This window comes from Engystomops pustulosus, chromosome 4 (assembly GCF_040894005.1).
Source record: "Engystomops pustulosus chromosome 4, aEngPut4.maternal, whole genome shotgun sequence".
NCBI classification, from domain to species: domain Eukaryota; kingdom Metazoa; phylum Chordata; class Amphibia; order Anura; family Leptodactylidae; genus Engystomops; species Engystomops pustulosus.
The window spans coordinates 134,317,181-134,338,483 of record NC_092414.1 but is presented as its reverse complement, the minus strand read 5'-3'; the positions used below and the strand labels follow the sequence as shown (position 1 = coordinate 134,338,483).

Sequence of the window (21,303 nt, the reverse complement as noted above, 5' to 3'; positions counted from 1 at the left end):
TGAAATAATATCGGTAAATGATAAAAGTTTGCCAGTATATCTTGTGGATTACACAGCAGGGTGGCAACAAAGTTAACAAGTTTGATGTGGAATCCATGAAAACAACCGAAAATTCTGCCTGACACAGCTTGTCTGATAAGGGGACGATGTATGGAGGCAGTGAACTAGTAGTAGATTAAAGGTGCTGCAGTTAAAACTATGTTAGTTGGATCTTGGGATGGAGCTGGCGCTCCGCTGCCAGGCGAGCTTTCGCCAATCCAAGCCCCTGTCTCTAGGCTACTCCCCAAACAGCACTTCTAAGAACCTTTTGTATAAGATCAAGTGTAGTAGCGTTCTTATAAGTTTGAGATATGGCGGGTGAGGAGAATGTAAACAGATGCGCAAGAAGCGCTGAAATAATATCGGTAAATGATAAAAGTTTGCCAGTATATTTTGTGGATTACACAGCAGGGTGGCGACAAAGTTAACAAGTTTGATGTGGAATCCATGAAAACAACCCAAAATTCTGCCTGACACAGTTCGTTTGATAAGGAGACCATGTATGGAGGCAGCTATATTGAAGACTTTTAGAGGCAGCTATGGCGATGACGTGTGGAGGTAGCAATGGAGACAACGTGTGGAGCCAGCTAAAAAGATGACATGTGGAGGCTGCTATGGAGACAATTTAATTTGGATAGTGCCTGTATGTGGCAGTCCAAAAAAGTTTTCAAACCAGAGGAGCAGGTAGGTGGTCCTCCAGAAAAATTAAATAGATTGAGTGCCTGTATGTGGCACTCCCAAAAATTGCTTAAAACAGAGGACCGGGTAGGTGGCCCTCCAGAAAAATTAAATACATAGAGTACTATAGCTAGAGCCAGTTGGCCCTGGCAAAAAATAGCCAGTTTCCTATGCTTTAGTGTACAAAGAGGAGGAGAAGGAGGACAATGAGGAGGAGGAGTGCATACATTATTCAGGTTGAGCTTCTTTCACCTGGTGGAGAATGAAAATCCGGAGAAATCCAGGCTTTATTCATCTTGATAAGCGTCAGCCTGTCAGCGCTGTCAGTCGACAGGCGTGTACGCTTATTGGTGATGATGCCACCAGCTGCACTAAAAACCCGCTCGGACAACACGTTAGCGGCAGGGCAGACAAGAACCTCCAAGGCGTACAGCGCCAGTTCGTGCCACATGTCCAGCTTTGAAACCCAGTAGTTGTAGGGAGCTGTGTGATCATTCAGGACGATGGTATGGTCAGCTACGTACTCCCTCGCCATCTTTCTGTAAAGATCAGCCCTACTCTAGCGCTGTCAGAAGGGAAATACTGTTTCAGCTTGTGCACCAGGGCCTGCTGGTATTCATGCATTCTGACACTCCTTTCCTCTCCAGGGATGAGAATGGAAAGATTTTGCTTGTACCGTGGGTCCAGGAGAGTGAATACCCAGTAATCGGTGCTGGAATAAATTCTTTGAACGCGAGGGTCACGGGATAGGCAGCCTAGCATGAAATCTGCCATATGCGCCAGAGTTCCAACGCGCAAGAATTCACTCCCCTCACTGGCCTGACTGCCCATTTCCTCCTCCTCCAACTCCTCTTCTTCTGCCCATACGCGCTGAACAGTGAAGGACTCAACAATGGTCCCCTCTTCTGTCTCGCCAACATTCTCCTCCTCTTCCTCCTCATCCTCCTCCACCTCCACCTCCTCCGATATGCGCTGGGAAACAGACCTAAGGGGGCTTTGGCTATCAACAAGGGAATCTTCTTCCCCCGTCTCTTGTGACGAGCGCAAAGCTTCCGACTTCATGCTGATCAGAGAGTTTTTCAACAGGCCAAGCAGCGGGATGGTGAGGCTGATGATGGCGGCATCGCCACTGACCATCTGTGTTGACTCCTCAAAGTTACTCAGCACCTGACAGATATCAGACATCCACGTCCACTCCTCATTGTAGACTTGAGGAAGCTGACTGACCTGACTACCAGTTCTGGTGGAAGTTGACATCTGGCAGTCTACAATCGCTCGGCGCTGCTGGTAAACTCTGGATAACATGGTCAGTGTTGAATTCCACCTCGTGGGCACGTCGCACAACATTCGGTGAGCGGGCAGTTGGAGGCGGCGCTGCCCTAAGAGTGGCAGCATCTGTGCTGGACTTCCTGAAATGCGCACAGATGCGGCGCACCTTCGTGAGCAAATCAGACAGATTGGGGTATGTCTTGAGGAAACGCTGAACTATGAGATTTAACACATGGGCCAGGCATGGCACATGTGTCAGTCTGCCGAGTTGCAGAGCCGCCACCAGGTTACGGCCGTTGTCACACACAACCATGCCTGGCTTCAGGTTCACCACTGTCTGACAACCGTGTCTCCTCATCGTCCGACACCTCTTTACACACTTCTTCCACTACGTCAATAATGTCATCATCACCCACAGACTGCGACCGGTGGAAAACCTGGGCATCGGAAAATTGCTCAGCAGCAACCGGACAAGTGGTTTGTGACTGTGGGAAGGGTCCAGAAAACAGTTCCTCAGAGTATGCCGGTTCAAATGCCAAATTTTGCTGGGAGGGGGCTGACTGGGGGGAAGGAGGCTGAGGTGGAGGAGCTGGAGGAGTGCTGATTTCGGTGACATTGGTGAACTGCGTGGAAGACTGACTGGTGGACAAATGGCTAGAAGCATTGTCCGCAATCCACAACATCACCTCTTCGCACTGTTCTGGCCTCAACAGTGCTCTACCACGAGTCCCAGTAACTTGAGACATGATGAACCTAGAGAGTGTAGCTCTGCGGCGTTCCCCTGCTCCCTCATAAGCAGGTGGTCTCACCCCGCCCAGGACCACGGCATCTGACCCCTGCAGTAGTTGGACGCCCACGTCCACGCCCTCGTCCTCTACCCCTAGCCCTCGGGTTAAACATTTTCAAAATTAAAGTGTAATCTTCAAATTTTTTTTTTTTTTTTTTTTTTTTTTTTTTTTTTTTGGCCAAACGATGCTATCCTATTGCTATGGCTAGTTTCTAACCTACACTGACAGCACACAACTGGATTTTGTGCTGTGCCAGATGACTTTGAGTTATAAGATAAATAAACGTAAAAAAAAATAAATCAGCAGACTCGGCGTAATTCAAATCAAACCCCTAATAAATTGTCCCACTTCGGTGTTTGAGGTGGATATGTGTGTCACTAAGAGCTAAACACAACGGTCGCAAGTCCCCCTGCAAATTCCTCACAATATGGTACTAGCTGCACTACTAATGCCAGCAAGCCCAGCCACAAGCAAACCAAAAAAAAAATATAACGCTATTGTAGGCCTAAATAAGCCGTTGGGGTTATCCTATGGCTATTTTCTAGCCCACACTCAAAGCACACTGCTTTGGCAGATTACTGTGAGTTCTAAAAAGAAATAAACGTAAAAAAAAAATAAATCAGCAGACTCTGCCTAATTCAAATCAAACCCCTAATAAATTGTCCCACTTCGGTGTTTGAGGTGGATATGTGTGTCACTAAGAGCTAAACACAAGTCTCCCTGCAAATTACTCACAATATGGTACTAGCTGCACTACTAATAGCAGCAAGCCCAGCCACAAGCAAACCAAAAAAAAGGAAAATAAAACGTTATTGTAGCCCTAAGAAGGGCTGTTGGGTTCTTGTAGAATCACTCCTGCCTAACACTATTCTAATAGAACACCCTAACGCTTTCCCTGACCAGCAGAAGCTCTCTCCCTAGCGGCATCCAGACAGAGAATGATCCGAGCAGCGCGGGCAGGGGCTAGTCTATTCCAGGGTCACCTGATCAGGCCAGCCAACCACTGCTATCGACGTGTAAGGGTACCACGTCATGCTGGGTGGAGTGCAGAGTCTCCTGGCTTGTGATTGGCTCTGTTTCTGGCCGCCAAAAAGCAAAACGGCGGGAGATGCCATTTTCTCGAGCGGGCAAAGCATTCGTCCGAGCAACGAGCAGTTTCGAGTACGCTAATGCTCGAACGAGCATCAAGCTCGGACGATTATGTTCGCTCATCTCTAGTTAAGAACATATCATTGAGAGGTACTACTCCTCTTTTTTTACTCCATTACTGGTTTGGACATCGAAAACTGCATCTGAAAAACTGTACTTGTTAACGCACCCTCAACATTGTATAGGTGGTGTTATTTTGAACTCTTCTTTGAGTATGTGTATACACATGTGCGCAATGCAATACAGAGGGTGCTTGTTGCTAATCGCATGTGTTTCACTGGAAATGCAGATGCAATCAGGTCGACCCCACCCCAGGCGTTTGGGGCAACCTGCGAAATGAGTTTTATGTTGTTTTTTTAGACAACTGCTGTTAGACGTAGAAGGGAACCTGTAAGCAAAAACTAATGTACCACTACAAATACCTTTTTAAGCATTTTAACAACTTTCAGATCTTCCTTTTATAGCTCAGCATATACTGAAAATCAACTATTAAATGGGAATTAGCTGCATAAACTTGGGATTTAGCAATTCTCTTGCTTTCTTTTTGTGACTTCTCCAGGTACAAGGGAACAATGTACAACTTTTCCTATACGATATACTGCTGTGCAATATTTCAGACTTTTTTTTTCAGTGCATCTGTAAGTTGCAAGTTGCTGCCTTGTACCTAAAAAGTCGCAAAATGACAGCCAGAAAGCCAGACTGAATAGCGATTCATCCCCCTTCCCCAATTAGAAAGTGGAAAGTTCATCACTGAAGTGAAGCTTTCCCCCACCCCAGGCTGTTCCTTCACTATCAGTAACGTCCCTGCATCCTTCAGTAAAGCTGGCTAGTGACATATCTGTGTGGCGCCCCTTCCCCTTAGACCGAGGTTCTATACTGAAAGGAGAACGAATCCTTCCTGACTAGGACTTGCTCTCTGGGAAGGAATGGAGGAGGAGGTCACTTGGCTTGTGGTAATGGTGGCGCCTAAAGAAACGACTCCACACTTGAACTTGATCTGTAGGGACACCGGCCACCTTGGTGAGCTATCCTCCTCAATGTGCTCCTCAGCTGCACTGCACCTTGCTAGCTGTGCTAACTCACTCAGCCTCTGCTTTGGCCTCGCTCCTCGGAGCCCCTAGGCTCTCCTGCCTGTCGCCTCTAGGTCATCTTGCTTCCAACTGACTACTACTTAACTCCTCCCTTCTTCTTCCCATAATCCTGTGCTGCTCTCTCACCTTGGTAGGCCGGCCCTCTGCTTTATTAAACATATAACAATTAAAGGTTTATACACAGTACATTGCCATTGCAAGTGGAGGGTGATACATCTGCACATCCTGATGCCGCCATGCTGGGCCATAAAAAAATCAGTATCCGGAAGGCTTTAATCTACTTGATAAGGTACTACTAATGGTTTATTCGGTTAACTTCAGCTGGCAGGTTCTAACGATGATTAATGTCACCTTTCATATAGTTTAGCATAATGGATTTTTGTTTGTTTTACCTCTAGAATGGAGAAGTAATGTGCATTGAAAAGACTTGTCCACCAATAGACTGTACTCATCCAGTGACCCCCCCTGGAGAATGTTGCCCTCGCTGCGTCAGAGGTGGGTAATGTCGGCTTCAATGCTGGCAGAGTAAATTTATTATTGCATCTATAATATCAGTCAATAGCTGTTCCTGGCTTACTTCCCCATACACGTGTACGTACAGCTTAGCCAAGCAGTGCATGCATGATCAATGGGATGGGAGAAAGACGCTGGCAGCCATTGCTGGCAGCCGCTTATCTCCTGAGAAATAAAAGGATCAAATGGTTGTAAACCAACTGCTCAACACTTATCTCCTCTTATCCGTAGATAGTCAAGAACACCACATAACCTATCTACTTTGTATGAGTAACAATAGTCTTCATTAAATAGGAACTCATATACTAAACTAGGAAATGGATAGGGTTCATTTACTTTGCTGTGGAATTTCCCTTTGCATACATTTCATGACAAATGTAAAGCTTTTAAAATAGAGGATTGACAGTTGGAAAACTTTCACTTTAGGCTGCACTGATGGTCACCTGGATGGAGAAACATGGAAGAAGGATTCATGTATAAGCTGTACTTGTCAGGTAACACATAGAGAGAGGTTGTTTGTCTTTGAATATCTATTTTTAAAGGATATTCAAAATAATATTTACAGAATTACACAAATTTCCTAGTTCTGGGCATGCCCCAATATATGGCTATACATCTTTTTGTCAATTTTATGTACACACTTGTAGCCATCTAATAAATTATTGATTCACAGGGAGGATCTGTGAAGTGCATTTCTGCCATATGTGACACAGTTACTTGTGAACATCCATTCACTGCACCCGGAAATTGTTGCCCAGAATGTGTTAGCTGCCAGTACCATGGGCAGATTCTAAGGAATGGAGAACGCTTCCAGCCAGATCTGTGCACCACCTGCACATGTAAAGTAAGTGTAAAATTATTTTTATCTTTGGTTTTTCTTTATTTTAATTAATGGTTTAGTATTAGAGATGAGCGAGCACTAAAATGCTCGGGTACTCGTTATTCGAGACGAACTTTTCCCGATGCTCGAGTGCTCGTCTCGAATAACGAGCCCCATTGAAGTCAATGGGAGACTCGAGCATTTTTCAAGGGGACCAAGGCTCTGCACAGGGAAGCTTGGCCAAACACCTGGGAACCTCAGAAAAGGATGGAAACACCACGGAAATGGACAGGAAACAGCAGGGGCAGCATGCATGGATGCCTCTGAGGCTGCTTAATCGCACCATTATGCCAAAATTATGGGCAACAGCATGGCCATGACAGAGTGACAGAATGAAGCTAGATAGCATCTAAAACATCCAATAATTGACCCTGACACTATAGGGGACTTCATGCAGAGGCAGCGGCAGCAGCGGCAGGCTAGAGAGTGGCATGGCGACATATTGGCTTTCGCCAATCCAAGCCCCTGTCTCTAGGCTACTCCCCAAACAGCACTTCTAAGAACCTTTTGTATAAGATCAAGTGTAATAGCGTTCTTATAAGTTTAGGATATGGCGGGTGAGGGGAATGGAAACAGATGCGCAAGAAGCGCTGAAATAATATTGGTAAATGATAAAAGTTTGCCAGTATCTTTTCTGGATTACACAGCAGGGTGGCGAGAAAGTTAACAAGTTTGATGTGGAATGCCCTGTAATAGCTCTTGGGCGGTGTGCCTTTTATCGGCTAGGCTCAGCAGTTTGAGCACCGCCTGCTGTCGCTTAGGGACGGCACTGCTGCTGTGCCTAGAGCTACCGACTGATGGCGCCATGGCCACGGATGGTAATTCGGAGGAGGAGGAGGTGGAGGAGGGGTGGGAGGAGGAGGAGGTATAGTAGGCCTTTGAGACCTGGACCGAGGTAGGCCCCGCAATCCTCTGCGTCGGCAGTATATCACCAGCCCCAGGGTCAGACTCGGTCCCAGCGTGCACCAAGTTAAGTGTAGTAGCGTTCTTATAAGTTTGGGATATGGCGGGTGAGGGGAATGTAAACAGATGCGCAAGAAGCGCTGAAATAATATTGGTAAATGATAAAAGTTTGCCAGTATATTTTGTGGATAACACAGCAGGGTGGCAACAAAGTTAACAAGATTGTTGTGGAAGCCATGAAAACAACCCAAAATTCTGCCTGACAAAGCTCGTTTGATAAGGGGACCATGTATGGAGGCAGTGAACTAGTAGTAGATTAAAGGTGCTGCAGTTAAAACTATGTTAGTTGGATCTTGGCATGGAGCTGGCGCTCCGCTGCCAGGCGAGCTTTCACCAATCGAAGCCCGTGTCTCTAGGCTACTCCCCAAACAGCACTTCTAAGAACCTTTTGTATAAGATCAAGTGTAGTAGCGTTCTTATAAGTTTAGGATATGGCGGGTGAGGGGAATGTAAACAGAAGCGCAAGAAGCGCTGAAATAATATTGGTAAATGATAAAAGTTTGCCAGTATATTTTGTGGATAACACAGCTGGGTGGCGACAAAGTTAACAACTTTGATGTGGAATCCATGAAAACAACCCAAATTTCTGCCTGACACACCTCGTTTGATAAAGGGACGATGTATGGAGGCAGCTATATGGACGACTTTTGGAGGAAGCAATGGAGACAACGTGTGGAGGCTGCTATGGAGACAATTTAATTTGGATAGTGCCTGTATGTGGCAGTCCAAAAAAGTTTTCAAACCAGAGGAGCAGGTAGGTGGCCCTCCAGAAAAATGGAATAGATTGAGTGCCTGTATGTGGCAGTCCAAAAAAGTTTTCAAACCAGAGGAGCAGGTAGGTGGCCCTCCAGAAAAATGGAATAGATTGAGTGCCTGTATGTGGCAGTCCAAAAAAGTTTTCAAACCAGATGAGCAGGTAGGTGGCCCTCCAGAAAAATGGAATAGATTGAGTGCCTGTATGTGGCAGTCCAAAAAAGTTTTCAAACCAGAGGAGAAGGTAGGTGGCCCTCCAGAAAAATGGAATAGATTGAGTGCCTGTATGTGGCAGTGCAAAAAAGTTTTCAAACCAGAGGAGCAGGTAGGTGGCCCTCCAGAAAAATGGAATAGATTGAGTGCCTGTATGTGGCAGTCCAAAAAAGTTTTCAAACCAGAGGAGCAGGTAGGTGGCCCTCCAGAAAAATGGAATAGATTGAGTGCCTGTATGTGGCAGTGCAAAAAAGTTTTCAAACCAGAGGAGCAGGTAGGTGGCCCTCCAGAAAAATGGAATAGATTGAGTGCCTGTATGTGGCAGTCCAAAAAAGTTTTCAAACCAGAGGAGCAGGTAGGTGGCCCTCCAGAAAAATGGAATAGATTGAGTGCCTGTATGTGGCACTCCCAAAAATTGTTTAAAACAGAGGACCGGGTCGGTGGCCCTCCAGAAAAATTAAATGCATAAAGTACTATAGGTAGAGCCAGTGGGCCCTGTCAAAATATAGCCAGTTTCCTCTGCTTTACTGTACAAAGAGCAGGAGAAGGAGGAAAATGAGGAGGAGGAGGAGGAGTGGATAAATTATTCAGGTTGAGCTTCCTTCACCTGCTGGAGATTGGAAATTAGGAGAAATCCATGCTTTATTCATCTTGATAAGCGTCAGCCTGTCAGCGCTGTCAGTCGACAGGCGTGTACGCTTATCGGTGATGATGCCACCAGCTGCACTGAAAACCCGCTCGGACAAGACGCTAGCGGCAGGGCAGGCAAGAACCTCCAAGGCGTACAGCGCCAGTTCGTGCCACATGTCCAGCTTTGAAACCCAGTAGTTGTAGGGAGCTGTGTGATCATTTAGGACGATGGTATGGTCAGCTACGTACTCCCTCACCATCTTTCTGTAAAGATCAGCCCTACTCTACCAAGACTGGGGACAGGTGACAGTGTCTTGCTGGGGTGACATAAAGCTGGCAAAAGCCTTGTAAAGCGTACCCTTGCCAGTGCTGGACAAGCTGCCTGCTCGCCTACTCTCCCTCGCTACTTGTCCCGCAGAACTACGCACTCTGCCGCTAGCGCTGTCAGAAGGGAAATACTGTTTCAGCTTGTGCACCAGGGCCTGCTGGTATTCATGCATTCTCACACTTCTTTCCTCTCCAGGGATGAGAGTGGAAAGATTTTGCTTGTACCGTGGGTCCAGGAGAGTGAACACCCAGTAATCGGTGCTGGAATAAATTCTTTGAACGCGAGGGTCACGGGATAGGCAGCCTAGCATGAAATCTGCCATATGCGCCAGAGTACCAACGCGTAAGAATTCGCTCCCCTCACTGGCCTGACTGTCCATTTCCTCCTCCTCCAACTCCTCCAATTCCTCTTCTTCTGCCCATACACGCTCAACAGTGAAGGACTCAACAATGGTCCCCTCTTGTGTTTCGCCAACATTCTCCTCCTCTTCCTCCTCCACCTCCACCTCCTCCGATATGCGCTGAGAAACAGACCTAAGGGTGCTTTGGCTATCAACAAGGGAATCTTCTTCCCCCGTCTCTTGTGAGGAGCGCAAAGCTTCCGACTTCATGCTGACCAGAGAGTTTTTCAACAGGCCAAGCAGCGGGATGGTGAGGCTGATGATGGCGGCATCGCCACTGACCATCTGTGTTGACTCCTCAAAGTTACTCAGCACCTGACAGATATCAGACATCCACGTCCACTCCTCATTGTAGACTTGAGGAAGCTGACTGACCTGACTACCAGTTCTGGTGGAAGTTGACATCTGGCAGTCTACAATCGCTCGGCGCTGCTGGTAAACTCTGGATAACATGGTCAGTGTTGAATTCCACATCGTGGGCACGTCGCACAACAGTCGGTGAGCGGGCAGTTGGAGGCGGCGCTGCGCTGCCCTGAGAGTGGCAGCATCTGTGCTGGACTTCCTGAAATGCGCACAGATGCGGCGCACCTTCGTGAGCAAATCAGACAGATTGGGGTATGTCTTGAGGAAACGCTGAACTATCAGATTTAACACATGGGCCAGGCATGGCACATGTGTCAGTCTGCCGAGTTGCAGAGCCGCCACCAGGTTACGGCCGTTGTCACACACAACCATGCCTGGCTTCAGGTTCAGCGGTGCCAGCCACAGATCAGTCTGCGCCGTGATGCCCTGTAATAGTTCTTGGGCGGTGTGCCTTTTATCGCCTAGGCTCAGCAGTTTGAGCACCGCCTGCTGTCGCTTAGCGACGGCACTGCTGCTGTGCCTAGAGCTACCGACTGATGGCGCCATGCCCACGGAAGGTCGTTCGGAGGAGGAGGTGGAGGAGGGGTGGGAGGAGGAGGAGGCATAGTAGGCCTCAAACACCTGGACCGAGGTAGGCCCCGCAATCCTCGGCGTCGGCAGTATATGACCAGCCGCAGGGTCACACTCGGTCCCAGCCTCCACCAAGTTAACCCAATGTGCCGTCAGAGATATATAGTGGCCCTGCCCGGCAGCACTCTTCCACGTGTCCGTGGTCAGGTGGACCTTGTCAGAAACGGCGTTGGTCAGGGCACGGATTATGTTGTCTGACACGTGCTGGTGCAGGGCTGGGACGGCACATCGGGAAAAGTAGTGGCGGCTGGGGACCGAATACCGAGGGGCGGCCGCCGCCATGAGGCTGCGAAAGGCCTCGGTCTCTACTAGCCTATAGGGCAGCATCTCCAGGCTTAGCAATCTGGAGATGTGCACATTAAGGGCTTGGGCGTGCGGGTGGGTTGCACTATATTTGCGTTTCCGCTCCAGCGTCTGGGGTATGGAGAGCTGAACGCTGGTGGATGCTGTGGAGGATCGTGGAGGCGACGATGGGGTTTTTGTGGCAGGGTCCTGGGCAGGGGGCTGACTATCAGCTGACACAGGGGAAGGAGCAGTGGTGTGCACGGCCGGAGGTGAACGCGCTTGTTGCCACTGAGTGGGGTGTTTAGCATTCATATGCCTGCGCATACTGGTGGTAGTTAAGCTAGTAGTGGTGGAACCCCTGCTGATCCTGGTTTGGCAAATGTGGCACACCACAGTCCGTCGGTCATCCAGTGTTTCCTTAAAGAACCTCCAGACTTCTGAAAATCTAGCCCTCGCCGCAGGAGCCCTCGCCACGGGAGCTTCACTAGTTGACACATTTGGCGCTGATGCACCAGCTCTGGCCCTGCCTCTCCGTCTGGCCCCACCACTGCCTCTTCCAACCTGTTCTGGTCGAGGACTCTCCTCCGTCTCAGAAGCACTGTGTTCACCCGGCCTCTCAACCCAGCTTGGGTCTGTCACCTCATCATCCTCCGATCCCTCAGTCTGCTCCCCCCTCGGACTTCCTGCCCTGACAACAACTTCCCCACTGTCTGACAACCGTGTCTCCTCATCGTCGGACACCTCTTTACACACTTCTTCCAGTACGTCAACAAGGTCATCATCACCCACAGACTGCGACTGGTGGAAAACCTGGGCATCGGAAAATTGCTCATCAGCAACCGGACAAGTGGTTTGTGACTGTGGGAAGGGTCCAGAAAACAGTTCCTCAGAGTATGCCGGTTCAAATGGCAAATTTTGCTGGGAGGGGGCAGACTGGGGGGGAGGAGGCTGAGGTGCAGGAGCTGGAGGAGTGCCGATTTCGGTGACATGGGTGGACTGCGTGGAAGACTGACTGGTGGACAAATTGCTCGAAGCATTGTCGGCAATCCACGACATCACCTGTTCGCACTGTTCTGGCCTCAACAGTGCTCTACCACGAGTCCCAGTAACTTCAGACATGAATCTAGGGAGTGTAGCTCTGCGGCGTTCCCCTGCTCCCTCATAAGCAGGTGGTGTCTCACCCCGCCCAGGACCACGGCCTCTGACCCCTGCAGTAGTTGGACGCCCACGTCCCCGCCCTCGTCCTCTACCCCTAGCCCTCGGGTTAAACATTTTGAAAATGAGAGTTATAACTTGAATTTTTTTTTTAACTTTTTTTTTGTTTTTTTGGGTTTTTTTGTGTTTTTTAGTTTTTAAAACCAAACGATGCTATCCTATTGCTATGGCTATTTTATAGCCAAGTATGAAAGCACACTGCTATGCCAGATGAGATGACGCTGAGTTATGAAAAAAATAAACGTAAAATAAAAAAGGAAATGGCAGACTGTGCCTAATTGAAATACAACCCCGGGCCCTAATAAATTTTCCCACTTCGGTCTTTGCGATGGATATGTGCGTCACTAAAACACAGTGGTCGCAAGTCTGACTCCAAATTGCTCACAATTTGCTAGTAGATGCACTGCAACAACTACAGCCACCAGCAGATCAACCAGAAATCAAATATATATAACGCTACTGTAGGCGTAATTAAGCCGTTTGTATTCTCCTATGGCTATTTTCTAGCCAAGTATTACAGCACACTACTATGCCAGATGAGATGACGCTGAGTTATGAAAAAAATAAACGTAAAATAAAAAAGGAAATGGCAGACTGTGCCTAATTGAAATACAACCCCGGGCCCTAATAAATTTTCCCACTTCGGTCTTTGCGATGGATATGTGCATCACTAAAACACAGTGGTCGCAAGTCTGACTCCAAATTGCTCACAATTTGCTAGTAGATGCACTGCAACAACTACAGCCACCAGCAGATCAACCAGAAATCAAATATATATAACGCTACTGTAGGCGTTATTAAGCCGTTTGTATTCTCCTATGGCTATTTTCTAGCCAAGTATTACAGCACACTACTATGCCATTTGAGATGACGCTGAGTTATGAAAAAAATAAACGTAAAATAAAAAAGGAAATGGCAGACTGTGCCTAATTGAAATACAACCCCGGGCCCTAATAAATTTTCCCACTTCGGTCTTTGCGATGGATATGTGCGTCACTAAAACACAGTGGTCGCAAGTCTGACTCTAAATTGCTCACAATTTGCTAGTAGATGCACTGCAACAACTACAGCCACCAGCAGATCAACCAGAAATCAAATATATATAACGCTACTGTAGGCGTAATTAAGCCGTTTGTATTCTCCTATGGCTATTTTCTAGCCAAGTATTACAGCACACTACTATGCCAGATGAGATGGCGCTGAGTTATGAAAAAAATAAACGTAAAATAAAAAAGGAAATGGCAGACTGTGCCTAATTGAAATACAACCCCGGGCCCTAATAAATTTTCCCACTTCGGTCTTTGCGATGGATATGTGCGTCACTAAAACACAGTGGTCGCAAGTCTGACTCCAAATTGCTCACAATTTGCTAGTAGATGCACTGCAACAACTACAGCCACCAGCAGATCAACCAGAAATCAAATATATATAACGCTACTGTAGGCGTAATTAAGCCGTTTGTATTCTCCTATGGCTATTTTCTAGCCAAGTATTACAGCACACTACTATGCCAGATGAGATGACGCTGAGTTATGAAAAAAATAAACTTAAAATAAAAAAGGAAATGGCAGACTGTGCCTAATTGAAATACAACCCCGGGCCCTAATAAATTTTCCCACTTCGGTCTTTGCGATGGATATGTGCGTCACTAAAACACAGTGGTCGCAAGTCTGACTCCAAATTGCTCACAATTTACTAGTAGATGCACTGCAACAACTACAGCCACCAGCAGATCAACCAGAAATCAAATATATATAACGCTACTGTAGGCGTAATTAAGCCGTTTGTATTCTCCTATGGCTATTTTCTAGCCAAGTATTACAGCACACTACTATGCCAGATGAGATGACGCTGAGTTATGAAAAAAATAAACGTAAAATAAAAAAGGAAATGGCAGACTGTGCCTAATTGAAATACAACCCCGGGCCCTAATAAATTTTCCCACTTCGGTCTTTGCGATGGATATGTGCGTCACTAAAACACAGTGGTCGCAAGTCTGACTCCAAATTGCTCACAATTTACTAGTAGATGCACTGCAACAACTACAGCCACCAGCAGATCAACCAGAAATCAAATATATATAACGCTACTGTAGGCGTAATTAAGCCGTTTGTATTCTCCTATGGCTATTTTCTAGCCAAGTATTACAGCACACTACTATGCCAGATGAGATGACACTGAGTTATTAAAACAATAAACGTAAAATAAAAAGAAACTGGCAGACTGTGCCTAATTCTACTCAAACCCCTAATAAATTTTCCCACTTTGGTGTTTGAGGTGGATATGTGTGTCACTAAGAGCTAAACACAACGGTAGCAAGTCCCCCTGCAAATTCCTCACAATATGGTACTAGCTGCAAATAAAAAAAAAAAAATTATAACGTTATTGTAGCCCTAAGAAGGGCTGTTGGGTTCTTTTAGAATCACTCCTGCCTAACAGTAAGCTAATAGAACACCCTAACGCTTTCCCTGACCAGCAGCAGCTCTCTCCCTAGCGGCATCCAGACAGAGAATGATCCGAGCAGCGCGGGCAGCGGCTAGTCTATCCCAGGGTCACCTGATCTGGCCAGCCAACCACTGCTATCTACGTGTAAGGGTACCACGTCATGCTGGGTGGAGTGCAGAGTCTCCTGGCTTGTGATTGGCTCTGTTTCTGGCTGCCAAAAAGCAAAACGGCGGGAGCTGCCATTTTCTCGAGCGGGCGAAATACTCGTCCGAGCAACAAGCAGTTACGAGTACGCTAATGCTCGATCGAGCATCAAGCTCGGACGAGTATGTTCGCTCATCTCTATTTAGTATACTTTAACTAATAATCTACCCAAAAATCAGGTGTCCTATGTGCTCCATTATGAGATTCCATATATCTCTATACATTAGAGGAAATGTCCTGGATTTAAAAAATAATGTATACCAGATACCATGCTGTAGCAGATCTGATTACACATTTTCTATACTTGACTTAATGGAGAACTATGGCCAAGATATGTTATTTTGTCTGTGGCTGTTATTTTGTCTAAGTTAGCCTGAAAAAAATGTCTTTGGAGCTTGCACATGTATTTATTATGTGTTTGCGCCACAATTGTATTGCGGTTGCATTTTGTCCATCACTTGAAAACTGTGCAGCTAAAGGGGTGTGTAATGCTTAGTTGGAATTTGAGTCTGATACAATTGTGTTGCTTGGAGGAGATTGAAATTGCACTAAGAAAAAAAAGGCGCAACTGTGTGCAAATTCTGACAGACCACATTAACTAAGAGCATGCAACACTATTAAATAATGTGGCACAAAACACACATTAGTGGGGAAAACTGTGCTAACGCAGATTGCACCAGTTTCCTTATATCTGGACCTATGTGCTCAAATACATGAACCAGTATTTTCTGTATTTTCTGTGGTGGTGGTGGGATAGTAACCCCAATCTATCCAACTGGCACTGTCTCTAAATTATCATGTGATACTATGCTGAGGCATCATGAGATTGAACAAAAGAGCACAGAGAAAGATGAAGTGGAGTAAATCTAAAAATCAAGGTGATTTTTTTTTAACAGTATTGTGAAAAGTGTGATATTTATAATTACAAGATGTCCTATAGAGTAAGTGCAGAGGGAAAGTTGCTTTTTCACTGTAGGTCTTCTGATGGTTTTATATAGCTGTCATTCATTGACCTCACCACCCTTGTGGTGGCTTCAAAAAGTAAGAATTTTATCATTTTGTTAATATATATATCTATGATTATAAAAACGTTTCACCTAAACTGTGTATTCACTATTAATTTACTGATAAAATCCAACATTAAATGGAAGAAATATTCAGTCATCGAAAATGGTACCCTAGTTTTTTTATGATCATACAAGGAGTGTTAAAAAAACAAGGGGAATGTGTAAAATACTAATAGAGTGGCTTTTTCCCTGTGTAATAGTATAAGGGACAAAATGGCCCAATGAAACAGAACAAGACATAGGGACATAGGTGACCTATACAAAACCAGAAGAAAGGGGAAAGGATAGAGATACAGTTACATATATACAGCGTTTTGGAAGGTGTACTGTAGAAAATAAGAATGTAACTAATGTAATAAGACTAAATATTTAAAGGGGTATTCCCATCTGGGCATTCACATTTAATTGAATTCATTTGCCATATGTAAACATTTCCTCAATTGGATGTTATTAAAAAAATGTTCCTGTGTGAATATAATATCTCATAAATGTTGCCATGTTGACCCTTAGAAACGAGATAGCGTCTTTGATACAACCACTTCACATTTTGGCAGCGGTGGCCAGACATGAGCTTTTGAGCCCTGCCTGACCGCATGGATTCAGCGTTAATGACTACAGAACGGCTGTGGGACATGCAGTAACTCCTTGGACATTTAATGTTCAGAAACTTTTTGTTTCCTTGTGCAATCACTCCAGCAGAGGTGGTCGTATCCAAGGACACAGTCTTGTTTCTAAGGGACCATATATGAGAAAGTATCTTCACACAGGTAATTTTTTTTAATGACATCTAATTGAAGAAATGTTTATATGTGGCAGATTAATGAAACTGAATGTGAATGCCCAGACGAGAATACCAATTTAATGTTGTAGTTTTGGTAGTATGTATTTCTGCATTGATTATGTTCTTGAATAATTATGGTTATTAACTGAAAAGTTAGTGTTTTATGATGAAGAGATTAAAATAAAAGACAAGTTCCGGTAAAAAAGAAATAGGACAGAGACAAGGGGCTAAAGTGTAATACTGGTTAGTAGAAATCTATGGACACAGGTAGGAGAACATTATTAGGCATTTTTTTTAGAAATGCCAGATAAACTATTGAAAAACCTGTAGCATTTGGAGACATTGGTAGAATTCAGTAATTCTAATTTTCTTTCTTATAGTTTTTTTTTCCGTGATACAAAAAGACACATTTGAGAATGCATTAAGAATTAAACATTATGGGGCAGATTTATCAAGCTGTCTGAAAGTCAGAATATTTCCAGTTGCCCATGGCAACCAATCACAGCTTCCCTTTAAAATATTCATGAGCACTGGTAAAATGAAAGCTGAGCTGTGATTGGTTGCCATTGGCAACTAGAAATATTCTGACTTTCAGACAGCTTGATAAATCTGCCCCTATATATATATATATTATATATGTGTGAAAATTGCCTTTTGCTAGAATGGAACAGTCCAGTGTGTGAGAGAGCGCTGCCCTGAAGTGACCTGTATAAAGAAGTACACCCCACCTGGACAATGCTGTGCGATTTGCCAGCAAGGTGAGACTCAATTTATAAACTAAAATGTGTCATTTTCTATAAGATACTTGTTGGTATTGACTTGCAACACTGTTTATTCTAGGATGTGAATATGAAGGAGTATCTTACAGAAATGGAGAGTACTTTCTTTCCCAGAGCAATCCTTGTGTGAACTGTTCCTGTTTGGTGAGCGAGTAGTTGACTCTTATTAGATCACCATAATTGCCCCACTGTTCTCCTAAATATACTGTAAATCCTTATTGATACTGTTAAAGTAATGTGTGCTATGCCTTATCACCATAACATACATTATCATTTCATATAAAAGGACTCTGTCACCAGCATTCTCATTTATGTTAAAACGCACTTGTTTATAAATCACCTCCAGAGTCATATGCAAGTGAGTAGAGCAGTAGTCACCTTTTGTACCAAAAAGAAAGAGCTGCAAAATTATCAATAAAAATATATATTCTTTATTAAGGTTCTCCACAGATTTATACACATATATATCTCACAAATGGGAAAATCAAATACATAGGGGAAACAAGTAGCCCCAAATGGAAATACGGGGCAACCACTGAGTACCTATAACACCCTTTCTGTATGCCCCAAAGTTAACGTATGGCAAGAATTTATAAAAAGTAGTCAGTCCAACAGTAAGATGAATAAGGGTAAAGTGGCAATAGTGCAATGAAACAAATAATGAAATGAACCGGAGGTACCTTGGTATTAAAAATTCCAAATCTCTAAAGCAAACTTACCCGACGGAATAGTGAAGTGCATACAAGGGGCAGTCAAAGGGAGGCCAAATGGTTCACCTTTTGCCTGAGCGAGTCACTTTTATAGGGTGGAGGGGGAGCATCTATCTTGGGTTCCATAGCACCTAGAACCATTCTATGAAGCCCATAGAATGTCTTTAACCGCCTTTATCTCCAGTTCTGTAGTACACAGAACCATGCCCACATCGGACAAACCATCAGTTTTCCAGTATCATCTCTAAGCCGATGATACCCAACTATATACTAATGCATGTAACTGTCTCTTTACCGTCTCTAACATCATGTCCTCTATCTTCTTGAAACTTAATCTTGAGACTGAACTCCTTATCTTTCCACCATCTACTAACCGACCCATCCATGATTTCTCCATCTCAGTTTGTGGGATCACTATATCACCGAGGCAGCAGGCCCTCTGTCTTGGGGTTGTGCTGGACTCTGACCTCTCCTTTGCACCATATTTTCAATCTCTTGCTCCCTCTTGCCACATGCATCTCAGAAACATCTCCAGACTCCGGACGTTTCTGACATTTTAAACTTGTAAAATGCAAATTGTTGCGCTTATTCACTCTCGACTAGACTACTGTAACTCCCTACTAATCGGTCTTCCACTCACTAAACTCTCTCCTCTACAATCTATTCTTAATGCAGCACCCAGGCTTGCCTTTCAGACCAAACCATACACAGATATCTCTAGTTTGTGACAGTCACTCCACTGGTTGCCTGTCTCCTTCCGAATTTAGTTTAAAATAAGCTAAACTGAAGCTTCATGATGATGCACCTCCCTATCTCTCATCTAAGTCTATCGCCCAACCAATGATCTTCCATTTGCCAGTGATATTAGTTTAATCTTTACCTTAATTTGAACCTCTCATGCACGTCTCCAGGACTTCTCCTGGAATGCCCTTTGTCTGGAATGCCCTTCCCTGTACTATCAGACTAATACCCACCCTCCAAAGCTTCAAACGTGCTCTTACAACCCATCTTTTTAGGCAAGCCTATCACACTCGCTGAGTGCATGAAATGTCAACTCTCTGCAGTCTCTGCAGTCACTTTAACCTTGGACCTTGTGTATAAGATAATGGCTGATGGCTGGTTTAAGCAGCAGAATTTTATAGTTATTAAATTATTTCATACTGTTCTCAGTTATAGGACCTCCCTGGATAACGGGAATGGGGGTCCATTCTACCTCCTTCATAGCTCCAGATGAAGAGAGCAGCCAGTTGTGCATGCAGTGGTTCCTCTATTCACCATACACAGCAATCTCTCTCAGCACCATAGAGATGAATAGAGCAGCTGGGTAATGCACAATCGGCTGCTCTCTTTATCTTGGGCTATGACTGAGGTACAACAGACCCCTGTTCTCTTGATAAAACCTGTGGATAGGGGCTAACTTGTATGTGGCTGAAGAATCCTTTTAACAGAATAGAGGGAATTCTAGGAAGGACATACTCTATGTGATGGGGCTGGTACTTTGGTGGTGTAAAAGCTGGTGACAGAGTCCCAGTAAATAAATGTGTGCTGTGCCTTATCACCCATTGTTTATACTAGGACAGGAGTCACATCAATGTGTACTTCTATTAGCATAGCGAACTTCCAGCAATGAGTGTTATGTAAAGCCTATTCAACATGGAATTTCATGTTATTATTTAAAATGTGGACTGCCATTGAGTGCACAGCCCAGGGAATTACTGAGATTATAAGGGGAGTTGTTTTCTTACTACAGATTAGCTATCAAAAAGTGCCTAAAATATCCCTTATAGGGAAATGGAAATATTTTGCATTGGATAAGAAACTGCCAAGGCACTCTACCCAATAACAGGAACACCTTTTGTGCGTGCGGTCCCTATAGTTTCACTGTTAGTTGCCATGAGTTTGAGAAATTAAAAATCAAAAAAGCTTTCAGTTTACAAGGGTCTCTTTAATAGGTTCACAAGTCATTTTAAAATGTTGTCTCAATGTCGGTGACAATAGTATGGATGCGTATGTTACCCTTTAAATGTCTTCTATAGTGAGAAATGTCACTATAGGTATTTCAATGTTATTTGGAATTTTATAATCATTACATGCATTCAAATTCTAATTATTTTGGAGATATAACTATAAGATTTAATATTCCACTTGCAAGTTCCTCCTTCCTTCAATATCTTTTCTTCTTTTGCAGAATAATCTGGTGCGCTGTTTGCCTGTGCAATGTCCAGTAGCTGCTTGCAACAACCCCATACAAACCCCAGGTGTGTGTTGCCCCACCTGCCCAGGTGCGCCTTCAATAAAAGTTAATAGTCATAAAGGCCAAACAGTTGAATAAAACTGAGCATTAAAACAATGCCAGACAAACCTTCTGATTCTGACAGGATCAGCCAGCCTTTATGGTGGTTTAGTTATTGGTAGAATAAGAGGAGATGAGGAACCAATTGAGTGGCTACACATTGGGGCACATTTACTAAGGGTTTCGCGCCAGTTTTCTGTTGGACTTTGCACATTCTTTCTAGTGGACACTGGTTGCACAGGTATTTAAGAAGTGACTGCACCACAAATGTGTTGCACGCCACTGTTTGCGGCGCAGCTGCACTAGGCATCAAATTAGGGGGCGTTTTGGCACTCCGGACCATGCACCTGATTTAACATGCAAAGTCTGTCGCACACCCTATGTTAAAGGTGCACCACAAAAAAGTTGCTAAACTCTGTCAGGCCAGTGCAGGGAAGCACCAGATTCATAATTTCTGGCGCACGATCTTAATGAATCTTGTGCACCAAGCATTATACACAGGTAGAGCATTTTAGTACAGTTTCTTAGTAAATGTGCCCCATTTTGCCATTCTGAGTTTACCCACAATCAGGAAATAAAGGACCTGGCCAGGAAATAGTCTCTGGAGTGACTTTAAAAAGTTATACTATTTTCTAAAATTAAAATCATAGATTAGCCATTTACTGGTTGTCAATTTGAGTTAAAAAATGTTGATGGAATTAAGCAACTGATTTTCTTTTGAACATCAGAATGCATGTCTCACACAAAGAGATATTTTGCATAGAAAGTTTCTCAAATAATGTACTATAAAAAATAAATGTGACATCACCACTAGGTTTTTTACATAAAAGCTGGTAA

The 21,303-nt window shown here is 44.6% G+C and overlaps 1 protein-coding gene across 2 annotated transcripts in view; it reads left to right on the top strand.

Annotated features, from left to right (window-relative positions):
• Positions 1-21,303, top strand: part of KCP (kielin cysteine rich BMP regulator) — a 97,187-nt gene that overhangs the window by 34,833 nt on the left and 41,051 nt on the right. The window contains exons 7-12 of one of the 2 annotated variants that reach the window (XM_072147546.1): positions 5,413-5,509; positions 5,954-6,021; positions 6,201-6,371; positions 17,346-17,442; positions 17,525-17,607; positions 20,362-20,431. In XM_072147546.1, coding sequence (XP_072003647.1) covers positions 5,413-5,509; positions 5,954-6,021; positions 6,201-6,371; positions 17,346-17,442; positions 17,525-17,607; positions 20,362-20,431 — 586 coding nt within the window. Of the gene's footprint in view, positions 1-5,412; positions 5,510-5,953; positions 6,022-6,200; positions 6,372-17,345; positions 17,443-17,524; positions 17,608-20,361; positions 20,456-21,303 lie in introns of both variants that reach the window. The other variant, XM_072147545.1, reaches the window with a different exon arrangement.